The 20,456-nt window shown below is 40.8% G+C and overlaps 1 protein-coding gene across 1 annotated transcript in view; it reads left to right on the top strand.

Annotated features, from left to right (window-relative positions):
* Positions 1-20,295, top strand: part of slc30a6 (solute carrier family 30 member 6) — a 76,694-nt gene extending 56,399 nt beyond the window's left edge. Inside the window, exons 10-15 of the mRNA XM_024297383.2 lie at positions 1,632-1,680; positions 12,641-12,760; positions 14,562-14,664; positions 14,739-14,786; positions 15,050-15,118; positions 18,619-20,295. Of these exons, the coding sequence (XP_024153151.1) occupies positions 1,632-1,680; positions 12,641-12,760; positions 14,562-14,664; positions 14,739-14,786; positions 15,050-15,118; positions 18,619-19,203 (974 nt within the window). The 3' untranslated portion in view covers positions 19,204-20,295. The remainder of the gene's footprint in view (positions 1-1,631; positions 1,681-12,640; positions 12,761-14,561; positions 14,665-14,738; positions 14,787-15,049; positions 15,119-18,618) is intronic.
* Positions 20,296-20,456: the final 161 nt, after the last annotated feature.

Raw genomic sequence — 20,456 nt, 5'->3', positions numbered from 1 at the left:
ACAATACTGTTATTTATCTTTGACTTGTTTCTCCCTCCAAGCTGTGGGAAGTTGTTTTTTGAGCTGCAAAAAGAATTTGCATGTTTTCTGTCTGGAAACACATGCATCTTTGGATAATATATTTCTAAGGACACACGTAAACAAGTGTTATTTCTCTACAGAAAGTCATCAAATTGATTCATTGAAAAATAATGCAAAAACAATTTTATTTGGATCCCAAAAATGTTTTTTTTTTTTATTTGCTAAAGATTTTGTCTCAAAAATATAGATTAGTGACTGAGTATATGATCTTCATAAAGTTACCTGTTTGGTACAATATTGGCAAAAGTGTAGATGACATGAAGCAAATCTTTCCACTGAAGCACCCCATTTTCAGGGTTTTTATGCTTTGTCATGTGTCGGCTCCACATGCAGAATGACTCAGAGCAAACAGAGAGCTCAACAGCGGAATGTGCCAAAGTCAGTTTTATGGAGTTATTAATGCTCTCATGACCTCGACAGCTGCTTCAGTTTCTGTGAAGTAACTTTTGTACAAAAAAACAAACACATGAAAGAGAAAACTGCAGCAGCTGAAAAAGTTTAGTTCTAAGCTGGAAAGATCAGCTTCTAATTGGAATGTAACTATTTGTTTTAACAATGAGCTATTCATATCATAGTTTGTGGTTGCTGATTCAATTTATAGTCAATATTATTTCATTTTGAGCAATCCGATCTTATTTATGTTCTGAGAAATATAAATTGTAAGTCAGCAGTGGGCGCTGCTTACATATTGCCTTGAAGATCAATTATGGTCCACAATCAGCAGAATCCATTAAGACTGATCCCATTTTTAAGTTTCATTTTCTTCAAGCAAATCATTTAAATACAGATTTTCACTGTATTAACACAATTTCTGATAGTTTAAAGTCTCCAACACTGATGAGGTTTGTCAAATCATATCTCCTCTTGTAGAATGACCAAAAATTACATGATAAAAAGGGTATTTTTCTTGCACTTAATCCTTTCAAATGAATATGAATCCATTGGGAGGTCATGATTACTAATTTCAGCAGATAAAAGGAACAATGTTGACAGTAAAGGTCTCGTGAATGTTCTTCTGTTTACAATGAACATGAACTTCTCACCGCCTGAAACAAACCTGTCGGCCTTGTGAAGGTGTTTGGAATCCAACCCTTTTGTTTTAACTGCTTGTAAAGCAGCAGTGATGTATGGAGAGGAGGGTAGAACATTGATTTAACAATGCTAACTCAACTAAAAATGCCACTATGTTCTATATTAGGTAAATAGAAATGATAAGAGAGAGATTTAAAGGTCGGGCACAAATCTAAAAAAGAAAGAAAAAGCACAATTCAATCCATAAAGTTCAAATCAGCTGTTGGAGCTTTTTCAGATATTTTAGGTTTTCTTTGGAAAAACAGAGCAATTGTTTTTCTCCAGAGATGACTACATGAACATCTTATTATTACTGTTCTGCCAAAATGCTTGAAATTCAGCTGTTATTCTCAGTTTTCTTTCTCAAAAGTTGTTGGAAACTTGGCGAGGCTTGTTTTCCAGGTCAAGTGGGCTTGGATTCTGTTATGATTTCCAAAAAGCTGATGTCTTCAACACTCAAAGCTTGTGTCTCTCCCCAGCGGCCAGCAGCAGTTGGCTTCAGGAACACGTGGCTGACCTGAGTCGAAGGTAAGAGCGTCTCATCTCCGCCCTTCTTCCTCGCTGTGTGTCTGTGCTGGGTCCTTCTGTCCGTCTCAGCACTTTTCAGTCAGGGGGGTTGTGGGGCAGAAGGGATCTGTTTACACTGACTCAACACACACATACAGACACACACACACACAGGACACTTTAAACAAGTCATCTACTACTGTGCATCTCCATGTGATCTGAATAAGCAAATACAGGCTTCCACTAAGGTCAGTGTCAGTCAGGGTCAGACCACACACATACCGTAATAATCAAAAGGTCTTACAACAATCTTACAACAACAGCAATGCAGCTAATTATTTCGTTCAAAGTTATAAAGAAACCTCATACAATATGCAAAGTAATAGTGGTTTAACATATTATTGTGGGGTTTTTTCTCATGGAGGACAAAAATCAAGAAAATTAGGCTTAAAATTGCATTTCTGAGTATTTCTTTATTCAAGTTGCTGTGAATCAGGAGCAGACACAAAATGCAATTCTAAGTGATATAAAAGCTACAATCAGTGGGCCACAAGCTCCCTGCTGCGCTCCATTCTGATGCATCCACTTGTGGACAAATAGATACGTCTTTGTTTTCCTTGTCTGAGCTGGAATCTGGATTTAAACTGTACAAATGGATAGCTCCAGTATTGCTCACCCTTTTTGTTGCACTAGAAATGTTAAGTTCTGGGAGGGGCTGTAAGCTAGTGGGAGAGCATGTGAACAGATAGTTTGCAGTTATGGCTGAAAGGGGGGGGCGGGTTTCTCCACTTTAACAGTCCTGCCCACAACTCAGAGGCTAATTTCTAATGAACTGCTCTGCACAGAGCAAAACAAAACTAAAACGGTTCGAAATTCTGAAAATCACTTAAAGTTACAAGATTTGTTGTATTAACTCCCATGATGCTCCTCAATCTGTTACTTTGTTGTGATTTGATTTATTATTAAAGATTTACAGCACTGGGGCAACCTTTAAATCAACTTTGTGGCATGTTATTGTAATTGACAGATAATCAATCATCTTTTTTCATTTCCAACACCAGGTGTGTTTTACCCACCTATTCACCTTTTATTTGAAGGGGGGGGGGGGTGTAGTGACATGACATGTATTGCAAACAATAAAAAGAATAGCTTCAGATGAGCTCATTGAATGTGACAGGGGGCTTAATCACAAAGTCCATCCATCCTCATGCATGTACACGTTGTGCAGTGTTGTGTTTCTGTTGTGCAACATTGTTCTTTGCTAAATAAGTCATAGAAAATTCCCCAAAAAGCTAGATGTTTACTCCTAAAGCATTGAATCAGTCCAATGTACATTTAAGTCAGTTGGATTACATATTGATTTTTGTCCGTATTTCTTTTGAAATGATTTGTCCAAATTGTAATTGAACAATCTTGGCTGTATGTTGTTTTTAGGATAATTACCTGACATTATGTGTGTTTAACACCATATTCACAGTATTGTGGGGTGTTGTCTGTTTTTACACTCTTTCCAACATGGCACATTTTCTTGTTGCACACCGTATGTGACGATAATCGAGTATTAAATGTTGTGCACTCTGGATAACCGGTGTGAAAGTCCAGGACTTTTTCCCGGATTTAGTTTTTAGCTGTTGGTTGAAGCCCAATGCACACTTTAGGATCGGAGAGCTTATGTCGCTGTAACACATCCTGGCTTTAAAGGAAGCAGCTGCTGAAATGCCACCTGGCTCCTGCTACTGTTCAAAGCCTTCAGTTCTGAAACCAGGTTACCATAGCAACACACAGACATTGGAAGGCGTGTTGCTTTTACTCAAAGATGACCGCCGTGATGAATTTTACATATCTTGGCTCGTTCCCACATCTGATGTTGAGGTATGTAATGCACACACTCATTCATGCATGCACACACACACAGAGTCAGCGGCTCAGTCCGTGTAGGTTACTCGGGGCGACAGCCCGGAGAGTTGCGCAACAGAACTAAGCTCTGATTGGCTGAGAGGGCAGAAGTGAACAGGACGTCCCAGCCTAGTTTCCACTGTGTACGGAAGGCAGTGTGTTCCCATGCGCCCCCAAACAAGTAACCCCGTGTGTGTGTGCGTACCTGCACGCCAAGACTTTTCTTTCTGTGTGCTTCCCCGCGTAATCGCTGGCCTGTGTGTCTGTTAGCATGTACCGACTGTGTTCCTGTCCTCAGTCAACCCAAACAGGGTCTGAGGGCCAACTGGGTTATATAAAGCCTGCTGCTCTGTTGAGCTCACCAGCCAGGAGCCTGAGATCTGTGTTTGTGTGTCTGTGTGTGGGCGTGTGGGAAAGCTGCCCTCGCTGGAGGATGGGCACAGATTTAAAAAAGCAAACTCATGTTATGTGAGAGAGGATGAATAAGCAGATTTGTTCTGTCATGGAATTTTGTCCTTTTTGTTGCATCACTTTAGCCACAATGAAAGAAAATGGTGCAGATAAAATAACGTAACAAGAAACCTTTAAATATCAGACTTCTTTTTTGTCGGGATTTATGTCCAGGAGCCACTTGTGGCTATCGACAGTTCTACTGGAACATCAGGGATTGACTGGGCTTAATGTTCAATGGTTGGTCCATTTAAAGCTAGTTTTTCAGCTTCGGGTTTGTCACCTTTTTGACTAGTTATGAGATCCCTTGTTGGAGCACTCTTCTTCATTGATTCAGGTTGTTCTCCAGATAAAAATTTGACATCTCCCTGTCAATAAAAAAAAACAAGTTTGAGTGAAATCTCAATTTATTCCTAAAGGGCTTTTCTCTCAATCAGTAAATTCTAAATAATTAAGCTATTAATTATTGCTTTATTATTAATTTTACTCTCAACACATAAGTGGTTTGGGAACGGGAAAGTTTTTTTTTTCAATTCCATTTTGATGTTAGCTGCAGCTGCTCATGTAATGGTGGTTATTCAGTGCAGTAACTACCACTAATTTTTAATCAGGCTCCCACCGGGAGACAGAGGTGCTCAAGTTCTGGAGAAGAGAAGATGACATCTTCACATTGACTGCAGTCAAATGAGCCGCCGTTCACATTTCTGTGGTCAAATCAGCAGTCACTGGATTTTTTTGTGTGAGTTTCATACAATACTAATGGTTATAGGGCTGCGAACGCTGGAAAATCTGTGCGAGACTCCACAAAGCTTCTTGATGTGACCACGGAAATGTGAACGGCGGCTCATTTGACCGCAGTTGTAAAGGACTGTAACTCAATGAAAGAGCATTTTGATGAGAAAGAATCAGGATTTCAGAGTAAGTTTAGCCCACAAAGCTCTTCACTTCCTCGTCTGAGCTGACATCCGTCTCAGAATGATACGGCTGGACATTTTTATGTAGCAGCGGTGAAGATTTACGCTAGCAAGACTCAGAGCTGGGCTGGGATGGAGCTGCTCAACTCAGCTCGAAAAGCCACGCCCCCTCAGAGGAGATTTTTGGAAACAAAGGCTTCAGATCAACATGAAAAATGGCTTTTTAAGACATTTAGGTTGTGGGATTTTGGTTAAAAACTTCATAATCATAATTAAAACACTACTGGGAAAGTTTTTTTTTAATTAAAAAAATTATCTTTGACCAGATAAAGTAGACTTGAATAGACTTCCGGTAGTCATTTTTAATAGAAAGCACAATATCAATTAATAATGGATAGTCTTTCTTGTATTTTTATATGCCAACTTTTATTGTAAGAATTCCTGATTTTAAAAATTAAAGTTTTGCCAATGTTTGGCATCACTGGCTATGTGAGAAGTCTCTTGAGTTGTCAAATAAAATCAGGTTTTAAATGTAAATCTGAAAAACAAATGTAATCCGTTTATTAGAAATTGTCAATCGTCAAAACCTGAGTGAGTCTTTCAGTTGATGGGATTTAAGTCTCAGTAGTTTTGTAATACACGGCGTGTAATTGATAAATACCAATATTCTAAGTTAAATAAATAAAAACCTCATAAATCTTATGAATAAAAATCTAAGTATGAGGAAAAAGCTTAACAATTAAATTATTTTGATGTTTTCAGATTGAGCACTAAAAGCAGAAATCCTGTATATGTCAAAAACAATTCCATTAATATCTGAGCTAAGATGATTAATGATGAGAGTTTGAAACAATCAGAAAGTAATTAACCAAAAATAAAAACATCTACATAGAAGCTGGAGAAAAAAAGTAACTGAAGTTCAGAAATTCCTACATGTAGTAGAAAGTACTTCAGGAAAATATGTGCTGAAAGTTCCTATCATGTTGTTACTATTATTTAAAGTCTGTCTGCTTAATTAGTTATTAAAAGATACTTAAAAAGAACCCGAATAAATTCTATTTTAGTTTTTAGTTAAAAGTGATAATAGATTTATTTTCAGGAACCAAGAGCAAAGTCAGGCTGTTGATCCTGACCATCATATAGAACTGCTGAACCAAATGTTAAGCCACGAAAGAGGCTTTACAGTCTCTGTTAAATAAACTGCAGGCTGACTGCTACATTACAATGCAAACTCTGCGCTGAATCTGTGCGGGATCAATCGCTAAAAATAAACGTCATGATCTTTTCTGATGTCTACCAATCAGATAAACGTCCGTGCTCCACGTTAACGCATGAGCATGACAGAGTCAGTTAGGAGGCGGGAACCTTTCTGGATCTGATCTCGGCTTTTGTGCCTGGTCCAGACACACACGCACAAATGCATACGGACAGATCCGTGCACTCACACACACACGCACAAATGCATACGGACAGATCCGTGCACTCACACACACACGCACAAGGTCTTACCTTAAATAATATCAATGCTCCAGCGAGGATTAAAGGATCACCAGGATTGTGAGGCTCATCCTCGATTGTCTGCCCTCCCTCTCTTTGTTTTTGTTCCCCTTTGCTTCTTTTTCTTATTTGCGTTTTAGCGTCAGAGCATTTCTGATGCCTCTTTACCTCCATAATTTACTGACTTTGCTCTGTCCGTGGCCTCATCTTCAGAGGGATTGTGGGAAACTTCTCAGAAATTAACCACGTGTGACATGAATTTTTCTGACAGAATTCAACAAACATGAGCGAGTTGACATGAGAGCAGAGTGGGTTTGAAAGCTTTACAGTAACTGCTGCCGCATGTTTGATCTGTGGACTCGCTAGGTTTTCCCTTTAGAGTTTCCACCTTTCCCCTCCACAATCAAACAATAAAGTCAGAGGAACAGTCACACTCCGGTGGGAATGAAACAATAGAGATGTGAGTGACCACAGACACTTCACTGCTCATATTGGTTTCTTGTTTCTCACATCATTTCCTGACATTCCTGAAATCATTAACTTTATTAACCTCTTTAGTAATATATAGGTGGATGTATGAGAAGAAAATTCCTGCAAAATATTCAGTCACTAAACTACTCAATTTGGATTCAGCCATACTCTTTATCTGCTAGTAGTGACATACTTCCCAGCAAAGATGATGATTGGCTGACTGCAGTTTTTTAACTATAAATATATTTGTGTTTAGTTTTCTTCATTCTAATGCTCACCAATGATGATGAGCTCTGAGTCGTGACCAAAAGAACGAGGTCTAAGTTTAGGCGGTCAGAGGTGCTGAGCGCTCCCTTAGAGTTAGGATGAGAAGCTCGTTCACCTGGAGAGAGCTCAGAGTAGAGCCACTGCTCCTCCATATCAGATGGAGCCAGTTTAGGAGACTCAAGCATCTGCTCTGGACGCCTCTCTAGGGAGGTGTTCCAGGCCCGGGGAAGACCCAGGACATGCTGGAAAGACTATGTCTCTCAGCTGGCCTGGGAACGCCTCAGGATCCCCCCAGAGGAGCTGGAGGAAGTGAATGGGGAGAGAGAAGTCCGGGCATCTTTGCTTAGACTGTTACCCCCGCAAAAAGATAGATGGATTTATTTATTTATTTTTGATAGCTACAATCTACCCACATTTCCTTCACAATGTACAACAAAGGTATACAACTTTTTCAATGAAAAGTTGTTGTCAAGTTGTGATGCAAGATGCCCCTCATAGCAAGCATGAAGCATTTTTTTCTTTATATTCATGTGACAAACCATAAGCTGAAGTGGATCAAACCATTTTCAAAAGTTCCAACTCAGCTCACTTTAAGGGGGTTTTGTGTGAAGTGAGTTCTGACCAGGAAGAGGAAAAGCGGCTATTTCTGTGACCATGTTTAACCAGCAAACATTGTCTTGCTGGAACCACCAAACCAAAGCCTGGTTTCTCCTCTTTTGAGTGTTATTCACGATCCGCACAGCGTGTGTGAAGGAAGGGCTGAATCCACAGTTTGTTCATCCAGAGTAAAGCAGTACGGGGAAACCCAGCGGCTGAACCGTCGTGACTCATCGCTCACTTTAGGACACAGTGTAACCGCCTGACTGTGTGCGTTTGATGCGAACGCCGCGTCCTGCAGTGAATCAGCTCATGGCCTCATATAGCTCAGTAACATCCGCGTCCTTTCCCAGCGGAGCCTCCATTATTCAGCACCGCAGGAGCTGCTGCTGGATCTCGGCGTGCTGACACCATCAGCGGCGTGCGCCTCCGCTCTCCTGCAGCCAAATGCAGCAATATTTCAGGAAAAGGACGCACGGCGGTGGAGCTGCGGCAAGAAAAGCTGCTTCCCGTTTGGCAGATGATGCTCTCACTCTTTTAGATCCATCTCCTGTTGCTTCCTCCTCGCTCCCCCGCCTGTGTGTGGCGGCTCCAGCCTGTGGCCAACACTCAGCTTTTCCATCTGACAACTTTGACATTAATTACGTGTTGACACTCATGTCACAGTTTTGTTTTTAAACATTATCTCATGACAAACGCCCTGCGGCGCTGAGCCGCCGAGCTCTAGCTGCGTGTTTGTGACGGCACCCGACGCCTTCGACAGAGGCCGCCTCGTAGCGCCGTAACCCAGCGTATCGGAAATTCAACCTGACAACACAGCGCCGGGCCGATCCGCTCAGAGACGCATTCAGTGACCCGTTAACATGTTCCAGGAACACCAGGCCGTGTGGGTTTCCTGGATGGAGAGCTGGGTCGACTTTGTTTAAGGGTTTTTTTTTTTTTTTTTTTTGGGAGAGGGAGTTGTTTAGATGCTTGAGGAGGACCACATCTGTCTGCTGGTCCAAACAAAGCCTGGGATGTCACCAGTGCTCCGTGGCCACTTTGTGACACACACTTAAGTTTTCATGTCAACAAAACGGTTTGATTTTAGCACATGTTTGTCGTATCTTTAATCATCAGCCATGTTTTTCCACACATGTTAACAAGAAGGAGGTTGGTAAATCCCACCCAATGAAAATATTTGAAAAATAATCCAGCATTAGAAGAACAGGAGTCTCCCTTCAGTGACTGATCTGCAGCAGCTCAGCATTTCCAGTAACTGTTGATTTGTTCAGTACAGGCTTACAGGAATTTCAGTGTTCATCACAGCAGAGCAGCTTAGGCTCCACAATGTCAATGAGTTCCTTCACTCAGGCTGCTTGTTTCAGGTTCTTCAGCCTCTCCTTCATTAATGGAAGAACTTTGAGCTGCTGGAATCATTCACTCTTTACATGCTGAATGTCTTCATTATGAGCTCAGGCTCATCCAGATAATTCAGGATTCAGGGTTTCTCGGAACTGAGGCATCCCTCCAAAGACTTGACGTTTCCAAGTTATTGGTTAGGCTGACATATGTACACTGGTGGAAAAGGATTGTCCACAACAACATTAACTCAAAATCAAGCCACGCTGGAAAACCAAATCCAGATTGAACCTAACAAATGAAAATAGTAAATGATTCTGTTCTAATGCTGAAACACTGAAATGATCAGTGAAATATGAATCTCTTTTATGGAAGCCCCAGAGGCTCAAAATCCAAATTTATTTGCAACCAGAGTATATTCTCACAGCAAGAAGTGATTTTATCAGATTATCTGTTAAACTCTGACTCCGGTCATCTTTTGATCGATTTAAAAAGCATCCCCAGTGATCTTTTAACCATGACTGTCGTCTTCAGCCAAATAAAAAAAAAAAACTTTCATTTTCTTGGACATAGTTTCAGAAATTCACCTCTGAGTTGTGGGTGGTACCATTGGCAAAGAGCAACCCCGCCCAACCCTCGGCTGGATCGTCGGTGGGAGCAGGCGGGTGGTGGGGAAAGGCACCTGAGATGAAGGTGAACACTGAGCTTTAGCGAGACTAAACGAGAAAAGGAAGTCAGGTTGTCCTTAACATTCAGTTGAATTTTAATATGCCTCTCCTCCTTAGTGTGATATATGCTATTATGTCTTTCATATTCATTTTTAACATCTGTCAGGGGACAGCAGATGAAAAATAGCCACTGGGTTAATTTAATGTGCACTGTCCCAGAGAAATAAATAAAATTTAAATAAATATTAACTTTAAAAGGCAAAAATAAAACACACACCACAGATTTTTTGAAATCGTATTTATTTTGACATCAGTGATTCACTATTTGCAGAAAGAGTTACAAAATGCACAGGTCTCCTTCATTGAGCACCAGTCAGCACACTACCTAATTTCTAGCTGCTCTTGCCTACGCAGACGCCTTGCACCCGCCCCTGTCTTGAGATATTTTCGTGATGGTGCACATGTGACTTCAGAGCAAAAAACGAACCAGCATACCCCGCGCTGCTGGCGATCTGTGCAGCGCTGCATCTACGTCATCTCAAACACTTATTGTCTTCCACTAGCTGACAGCCCTTCGCTCCCCCAACTCAACATTCAACAAAAATGACGAGCAATGTCGGAGCTATCCACCTGTACAGTTTTTGAAAGCTTTTCTGCTATCTTTTAAGATCAGAATTTGTGCGAATATTTAAAAAATAATTCTATTCAGTGACTGCTGTTCTGCTAGAGCCAGAAGAAGCAGAACAGCCTTGAGTCATGATACTGCCTCCACCGTGTTACATCAACAGAATACAATCCAGTTCTTTCTTTTAGTCTATCAAATCAACTAGTGTGTTCACATCTTTTTTGGTTATCTGATCTACAGGATCGTACAGGTTTTTTTTTCCTTAAAAAAAAGCAGAAATCAGAATCAATGGACAATTAAAAAAATCCTCATTCCCTAAATTTTCAGATTACTTTAGTCCAAATCATGGAAATTTCAAAGTTTTTTGTTCTTTAAAGGACATTCCAAAGCTTAGCTTCAAATCGATTCATAAAGGAGTGACTGATGTGTGCAGCGTGACCTCTTTCAATTAAACTAACAGCAGTCAAGTCCTTCTGATTAATCGCAGCAGACAGCCTCAGCGCCCAGCTGTGGTTAAAGCCGCCGCTGACACGTGACGCCACGCAGGGGGGTGTGTGTCAGTTCTGATCTCAAGCCCCATTTGCTGCTACAGTGCTTTTTAGCAACACACTGATATGTTAACCACTCCATAGGTGACGAAAATGAAAAAGAAAGTAAAAAAGATCTGAATCCATTTAAACATAACCCAAAAATAATCAGTTTCGGTAGGGAGACAAGTTTTCATTTAATTCACTTCTTAAGTAATCTCCTCATACTTGTCTACTTCTCGATGGCCTTTATGTCTCCAAAATCCCAAATTCTGTTTTCATCCGTGGGTGTAATTACAGATTATTGAATTCGAAGAAGACCAACATCATCCTATTCAATCCGATGAGCTTCTCTACCATGTGAAGGAGACTCTGAGAAACATGAAACACGACAAGAATGATCCCATCAAGTCCACTATAAGTCCCAGAAAGTCCATTATGTTGGTGTGATCGGGTTAAAGGCCTAATCCCAAAGACAAACACGAACAGTGAGCTGCAGCTTAAGAGAACAAGGAGGACGAGTGTTTGAGTACTTCAGGCAAGAAGCTCTGAAAATTAAATATCCACACGCCAACAGAGAATCAGCTGCAGATTTTTCAATTGTCAATAGGAATCAGTCTCAGCTGGAACTTTATGGGTGTGATTCTGTTACCATGGCACCAGATGAATGCTTTTAGTTTTTGAAACTTATTTGTTCAATGCTAACAGTCTGTGTTTCATTTTGAAGCTACAGTTGTAAAAAATCAATTGTTGTGAAGTGAACTTTATACACAATTACATCACAGATCAACAGTCTGACATCTGCAGCATCTGCAGCTCTTTCTCCAGCTCAACCTGGAACATATAGGAATTTCATACGGACACGGGATTCTCCAAGACAACTTTACCCGGGTGGAGCATGCAGAAAACACCTCAGCTGGAAGGTTTCCAGGACATATCCACACCTTCAAGGCTCCTTTTCTGCTCTACTCTAACATACTCAACGATAATCTCTTTTTATTTGGAGCTAAGGGTCAAAGGATTTTCTACTGAGTACATTCACGTTATCACAGAGAGGAGATTCCCCCTTTTCAATGAAAGACCTTGACCTCACGCCTGAAACTACTGATCATCTCAGCTGCTAAGTTTTCCAGGGATCCAGAGCTGATCCAGTGATCCTTATAGGATTGAAGGACAACCTTAGAGTCCCTCTTGAATCTGAGTCTCAGCGTTCCTCTATTCTTCCTTCAACGCCTTTCCCTTCGAAGGAACGAATTAATTTCTGTTGGTCATATAAGTATACCCCTGTTAGAAAACAATAAAGTTAATTAGCTTTATTGACTTCATATTGTTTAATAATTTAGACTGAATCAGATTCTAACATTTAAGATTTGTTTTATAGCTTTTTCTGTTAATTGAGAATGCCCCTGTTGGGATTTATTACTTTATAGATACACTAAATAAATATTTAAATCAAGAAATACTCAGAAATGCAACTTTGAGTTGAATTTTCGTTCTATACGTCCTCCATCATCAGAAGAATTCTACAAGAACATGTTAAAACACCATTTGCAACAGTGGGTCTTTAATTCTGTAGTTTGTCACAGTGAAGTAGAAGTCTGAGACTAAATTCAGTGTAGGGATGCTATCATTAAAGTTTATGTGTGACTTTTAAGGATAAATCTGCAGATCCATGGATCAGAGCGACTCTTGCTAACGTTCTGACTGTTTGTGTTCATCTGCGAGCAGTTTGTGCGGCATCATCCCGGGTCTCAGCAGCATGCTCCTGCCTCGGATGAACCCCTTTGTCCTGATCAACATGGCGGGAGCACTGTCCCTCTGCATCACCTACATGCTCATAGAAATCAAGTAAGCTCTAATCTCTCTGTCCTGGAAATCTGTAAACTTTAGCCTGAGCCATCGCAGACTCGTCCAAGGATCTGAGGAACTTGGAGGAGGAGAATTTTCTTTTTTATTCTCTTTCTTCTGAGATGTTTCAGCTGAAAGAACAGAGCTAAATATATCTCTGCAGATTAATTATATATAGTATTTTAGCAGAAATTCAAACCTGCTTATGCTTTAATGATGGATGTGGTTTTAACCAGTTAATGTCTGTATATTTGCCCAGAATTACGGATGAATACGTGATACAGCTCTGAAAATAGAGTAAAATGAGGGAGTTTGTACGATTTTGTAGCGTACCCAACAAGTTAATTTAGTGAGGCACATTGCATTTGTTCAATGTTAATAGAGAGGGGCCTTAAAATAGGAAAAGAGCACATCTCTGATTTGTCCATCCAGCAAGTCATTTTTACTTTACAAGAAATCTTATAGTAATATATTAAAATCTAGAAGCAAGGAGTTCCACACAAACAAAAAAAGAGGTTAAAAAAAGCTAACTGTTAGGTAGAATTTCTTCAATCTGAACGTTTTTCCGCACAATAATAGTTTTTTATTTGCTAGTTATGAGTTAATAGTTTATATTTTTTGCATTTCTATTTACATAATTGTAGTCCATTTTGATTACAGTGACAAAAAACTAATTAAATAAGAGAATTATAAAGTAATTCTGTTTAATAAAATGTCTTCAGATGTCTTGTGAAAATTTCTTGAATCAAGCAATTTGATTTTTTTGTCTTATATCAAGTTTTTTGTTGTCAAGAGTATGTAGCTAAAGGATTTTGACTAATTTTAGTAACAATTTGCTTATTTTTAGATGCTAGTTCTTAATAAGACAAACAAAATTCTCGACTGCGCTGATTTTGAGAAAAGCTTGAAAAGGTGTAGAACAAGGGAAGTTAAATGAACTTAAAATCGGGTGAAATGTCTTAAATGTAAAAAAAAAAAAAACTATTTTAAATGTTTGCAAGTTTAAAAAAGTTTCCAGTAAGTTGCTTTAGTCATAATGTTGTAGTGTGACAGAATGTGAGCCTGAACAGGAATAGCTGGGAAGATACATTTTAAAGAAAGTAAGATAGCTCTGCAGTTTTAGTTTTTTATTTCTGAATCAGGTTTGACATGGTATTTGTTGAGAAAATATATGGAGTTTTACACACACTCCTAAAAACGTATGTTTATCTCAAACTAAAGATGCTTTTCTGTCTGTTTTTGCAAGACCAAATAAAGTTTGAAGTTTTAAGACCATATTTCAGATAAAATCCTAGAGGATTACGGGAAAGGAGAGTGTTTTAGAGTCACTATAGTCACTAAACTCCTTATAAATTACTTTTAAAGAACACAAAAACAGGCAGTTGGTGTCTCTACATTCTCAATGAGACCTTTCATTTTTACATCTGACGGTGATGATAGGGAGTGAAGTCCAAGTCCTCATCTCTGTCTGAAACCAGTTCAAAAGTTCGTCTGATTCTCAAACCTGAGGCAAACTGGTTTAACTGTGGTGTCATACTTTGACTGCAGATGGTTCCATTCACCAAAATCCAGAGTTTTCTAACATTTTTACAGTTTTTATTACTGTAGATGAGCGAACAGTTATTTTAGGTTGTCATGGTAACAAATTGGGATTTAGTTTTTCCATCAGGCATGAGATGTGCACAAAATCTGGAACTGTTCAGACTATATTACTAATATATGAAATAAAAAGCAGTTAAAGAAAATGCTTTAATATTGTAAACGTGTTGACTTGAAGTCCTTCTCACTTGTGCGTCGTCAGTAACTTCAACGCGGTGGACACAGCATCAGCAGTCGCCATTGCTCTCATGACGTTCGGCACCATGTATCCCATGAGCGTCTACAGCGGCAAAGTTCTGCTGCAGGTAAGGCCGGCCTTTCCGGACTCCAGGAGCTCCCCCTCCATCTGTGATGTCACTCATGTCTGTCTCTCCTGCAGACCACGCCCTCCCACGTCATCGGGCAGCTGGACAAGCTTCTCAGAGAGGTGAGGTTTTAGTGACTCTTCTTTCCAGATTCACGGTTTCATCCAGGTGCTTGAAATCCGTGAATTTCAGTGTTTAAAAAGCACAAAATGTTTGGAAAGACTTCATAGTTCCAAAGTAAGGAGAATTTAGTCTTAAGGCATTAAAAACTAGAGGACATCTTTATTGAACGAGAAACGGATCATGAACTGAAAAAAAATAATGAAAATTAGTTACTTTTGATTTTTAATTCTCATGAAAGAGTCTAATGGTTTTCTCCTTCCAGATCTCCACTTTGGACGGGGTTCTGGAAGTTCGGAACGAGCACTTCTGGACCGTTGGTTTTGGATCTCTGGTGGGTTTTATTTGAGTTTGTCTTTCTGTCTAGTTATCAGGAACGTTCTCCTCCTTCCATCCTCCTGTTTACTCTCCAAGTTCAGGTCTTCCTGTATCTCCCACTCCCGTGTCCGCCATAGCATCACTCTGTGAGATGGAGTGATGGAGTGACTGTATGCGTGCTAGAGGGGACGGTGGGGTTTCCCACCCCGATGAAAAGAAGGAACAAGTCATTCATGCGGAGCTTCCCCCTGCTGCTCTCCTTGGCCGGTTTTGTGAGGCAGCTCTGTTGTCGTTTCTGTTGGAGCTCCACTGTTAGTTAGTTGAGCCTTTAGACAAACGCACTGCCTCTGCAGAAACAAATAACACAACTTCAGGGTAGAAGCTCATCAAGTCAAATTGTGTCCATAAAGATCAAAAGATTTCCAAAAAAAAAAAAAAAAGACACTAAAGTGTAGATGTCGAGTGAGAAAATGCCTTACCAGCCTTTCGGCATGGTGGTAGAGGGTTGATGATAAGGTCTTGTTTGCAGCCTTTTATTTTATTAATCCAAAACTTTTCCACAATAACATGAAAGACTTATGGGATAAACCATTTACTTTATTGTAAGTAAAACCTCAAAAATTAAACGTTAGCATCAAGCTAGCGGACTTTACTTTATGTGCTAGATCAATCCCTATTTTTATGGATCGATTATTGATCTATTAAGCTTAGATCGATTCAAATCGATTAATCGGTTTTAACAACCCTGCCCTAGCAAATGCTGATGCTCACAGCTAAAGTGCTCTCTAGTGGTTATGGACATTTGATTGTTTCAAAATTCCAAAAGTACTCCCAGCAAACTGTGCAAAAAAATTAAAAAAACAGTACCTTTTGTGCTGCAATCACTCTGAATGGGGTTTTGTGCGTCAATTTCCGTTCCCCGCCTCTTTTCTTGATGTGGATTAAATGTAATTAAGCTGGACGCTTGTCCAAAAACGTATTTATACACTTGATGTGTGTGGGAGGAGCTACCGTCCAAAGTTTTTTGCCGTATCGCTGCATGGAACCATTAACCTAATGTCTGTATCTCAATGCATGAAAGACACGAATGATGCAAGGAGATTAGGTTTTCTTTCTTTTGTTTGTTTTTTTACAAGCTCTACAAAAGCATCTGAGAATCATCTCTCCATATCTGAGTTCATGAAATCATTCAGAAAGTGTCCCAGTACAGGGAGGTTCACCATCTACTGCAGGACGGCCGCTGTCAGTGCTGCTGCTCGCCCTGGATCCCAGTTTGACTTGATGCCCCACATTAGTCCAAGGGAAAAAAATGAGAATAAAATACAATAATGACTTAATACTGAAACTGGACACCCCTGACATGCAAATCATGTTTGATGTCAAAAGGATCCAGCTGTGAGATTGTGTTTTTAATGTTCTGCTCTTGTTACTTTGGCTCCTTCTATTATGACCTGCAGTATTTCCTGGGTTTGATTGTTATCAACTGTTTATTACAATTAAGTGCTAAAAGACTCTTCAATAAAAACAAATTCAGTTCACATTTACCACACAAACTAGGACTGACTGAAAGTGCTGAGTCTCAGAGCTCTGATCCAGAGAAGCTGTTCTGACTGCTGTTCCTCCAGCTGCCTTTAGGGGGAGGAGCATCCTCTATTTACCTTTGTTTACCTTCCTGCAGTTTGTGTTGTGCCTCAGTGCTATCGATGCTGCCGCTCCCGCTGTTGTCGTTTGCAGTGTCGCTGCAGTTACACAACGGTCCGCTGTTGGCCCAACGCTAACAGAGCAGCTGTCCAAACTGATTTGAGCCTCTGACTGCACTTCTGCCCCTCCCCGGGGCATCACTTGCTGTGTGTTCCTGTGTGTGAGTGTGACTCTGTCCTTCTGAGGGCTGCATGTTTCCAGGAAGACTGCAACTGGCCACAACAGACACCCTGAAGGAGTGTTTTAAAGTGGGGGTGTGCAGGTTCATTAGGAATTCCTTCTTCTGCACCGAGGAGAGCTTCCACCTGCTGAGGGTTGTTTATTTAAAAAAAACAAAAATTGAGATCGTTTCTTTAAGAACAGCAAAATAGACTTCAGTGAACAAATTCATCTTAAGGAATAAAGCTTTTTCATATTCATTCTAGTTGTTCGGCATGGTGGCGTAGGCGTGATGCTGTGGGCTTGTTTTTTACTGATTCAAGCAGAAATTTCTCTGTATATGACAGTGTTTTCTGCACTATATAAGGCGCACCGTCAGTGACTGGTCTTATTTGAGCTTATCTCATATTTGTAAACGGCAAACTAAACTATGGGTGTATTTTGCAAGACAAAAGAGTCAGAGATGGATAAATCTGTACGTCAGTCAGACTTTATTAACTGTGTTCACAATATCTCGGACTGCAGCCCAGTCTCAGTAAAATGTGTACATATGCCACGCTTTGGGAAATACCGTCTATAATATACGCCAAAACCGGTTTTTGCGTGCATATAATACGGCCGGTCCTAAACGTGTTAAATGTGTTTTCCACGATTGACACGTCCCCTGGTGGAGGCGTGAGCATCACAGACAGCCCCACTAATGAACAATTTGCTTTTCTAACCCTAACCATAACCGTAATCCTAACCTTAACCAGGAACGACGTCATTTAGAAAAGAGCCGGAGGATTTCTGACCACGTGGAACATGTACGCATTTTACTGAGAGTGTGTTGCTGACCAAGTCTGAATTCCCTCCCTGGTCACTAACTTCTAACAAACTGGATAGTGTGGGACTATTTAGTGTCCTGGATTTTAAAAGCAGTTAGGACACCATGCTCATATTTTTTTTTTTTTAATTTTCAAATATTATGTCAGCGATTTCACCAAAATAAAAACCTGATTTTCATAGAAAATTTTTGTAGAGTGTTTATAAATCCATTGGATTCTGATGATGAAAACTTGGATGGTTTGTAAAAATAAATTTAAATTTTTTTTTAATGCACTGTCTTCAAAACGCAATGCATTGTGGTCTATATTCACAAATCTACTGAGGATCAATGCACACTAGTTTTTTTGCTCAGACTTCTGGGAAATTTTCAGGGCACTGGATTCTAGAATTGTAGATTCAGACAACCAGACAAAATGACAAACACCCTACAGAGTGCTTTAAGTAGAGAGTAGTGAAGGAATTTGGACACGTTTTGCGAATTATTTTTAATTTGCAGTTTAAGCAGACATCTCCAAAGCCTTCTCTGGCAGTAGTCAAAAAACTGCTCTGCTTCTTTATGAAAGTTAATTTTCCACATTTAGGTTGAAAGTTTGTGAAGGAATGTCCAATAATATGTGGGAGGAGTCTTGCTAACGGATCTAATGAAAACTGATTCACAAAAGTTGTTTTAAGCTACATTCACATCTCAACAATGCGCGTTCAAGTGGCCACTTCCTATATATAAAAAGTCTATGTAAACGCACAGAATGACTGCAGGATTAAAAAGATTTCCTGTCAAATTTACTTCTTGTTCTTTGCCCCACCCCCATTCACTCTCCTGTGTTCTAGGCTGGCTCCGCCCACGTCCGTATCCGGCGGGACGCCAATGAGCAGCTGGTTCTGGCTCACGTCACCAACCGCCTGCTGCCGCTAGTCTCCACCTTAACGGTTCAGATCTTCAAAGACGACTGGACGCGCCCCCTCCTCACCAGCGCCCTGGCCTCCCCCTCCGTAGCACACCCCCAGGCTGAAAGCTACACCGCCTCCTCATTGATGCCCCCTGTCCTCACAGGGGGAGAACTGGACCCGCTGACATCCACCCCCACCAAACTGAGCAGCCCCCCACCAGAATTCTCCTTTAACACGCCGGGGAGGAACGTCCCCCCAGTGTTGTTTGCTGCGGCTGGCCCCCACACCCACAGGCCCTACGGAAACCTGGGACTCGCCTACGGGGCGGTACCCTACTCTGGCATGCCGAGCCAGGGGCTTATGCGACCCGGGGCGGGGCTGGGCTTGGGTGTTCCTGGAATGGGGGCGGGGTTCGGGTTGACTCACAGCTACGGAACGGACTTTAGTAGCTCAAGGGCCCCCCTCCGGTTTGGAACCAACAATCCTTTGGGGCTTCAGACACAGTACAGACAGTACCAGCCCTGACCTCCTGAACCCTGCCATGTGGACCCTCCCCTCACATGAAAACTGTCAGTGCAGCTTATGAACTTTGAGTATGGGGGTTCTAGTTTCCAGGCAGCAGAACCTGTGATGGGATCTATCTGAGCATCCTTTACCTTCAAACCTGAAGTGTTAGAACCTGAGATGACCGTGTGGAGTGAAGACGAGAGCAGATGCTGGACATGAAGGTTTCCGGTTCTCTGAAGCTTCTGAATGAGACCCCGACTCTCCGGGCCTCGCTTCAGCTTCTGACCCACCTTCAGTCTGAGGACCAAACACTGTTCTGCTACAGGAGGAGAACAAAGTCCAAAACCAGTTCAGATTGAGTACATGTTAAGAATGTATCCCAGAATGATTCAATCTTGGAGCCTATGAGTGTTTACGAAGTCACATCCAGAACTTTTTCCAGAGAAAGTCTAACTTAAATCGTCCCAGCAGCCACGCTCAGATGGGATGTTTTCATATTGAAGCTGTCAAAAGAAAGGTTGCTCCTCCCACCCTTTAGACTTCAGTCTGAAGCTTTTGTTCATTCCTTTGAACGCTGAAATAAACCCAAGCTTGACACCAAACGTTGCCAAAGCTGGTCTACGTGTGAACTACGGTTATTGAGTTATGGGTGTGGCCAGATCAGTATCTACGTTTTTGCTTGTTTTCAGTTCTGGTTTCTGTACATTTAAAGAAGTTTGTTTGCTCCACAGCCATTTTGTTGAAGTTCACGTTGTTGATGTTTTTTTTTTGTGTCTTCATTTTCCATAAATGTTGATGTTTTTTCCTGCTGCACCTTCTGTCTCCTGGTTGGTCAAACGTGAGCGTCAAACTCAATGCGACTGTGTTGTTTGCACTAGTAATGTTTACAGTCGCACACATCTGTGTTACATCAGTTTCCGCATTATGTTAAAAGGTTTGATCCCTGAGATGCTCATTTTAGGGGATTTCCACTCCATTCATAATCTAGTTTTGCTACATTCTGAATTTCAGCAGCTCCCAAGTCTGTGATCTTTGCTGGTGACGGTTCATTCATTTGCTCTGTCTGCATTTGTGGGTTTTATGTTTTTGATTAAATTGAGTCCCACCTACCTTGTTTGTTTTATTTTGAAATTATTACATTCTTTATCCTCTTATTCAATTTTGTAGTCATAGTGTTGCTGGAGCCTATCCTTGCTACTGTTGGGCTTCTATGGAAAATGTGGTTATTAAAAGGATGTCAGATTTTTTTTAACAAACAGCAGCATTTGTGC

Source organism: Oryzias melastigma, linkage group LG15 (genome assembly GCF_002922805.2).
Source record: "Oryzias melastigma strain HK-1 linkage group LG15, ASM292280v2, whole genome shotgun sequence".
Classification (NCBI taxonomy): domain Eukaryota; kingdom Metazoa; phylum Chordata; class Actinopteri; order Beloniformes; family Adrianichthyidae; genus Oryzias; species Oryzias melastigma.
Note: the sequence above shows the minus strand (reverse complement) of the source record. Positions and strands in the feature narration are given on the sequence as shown.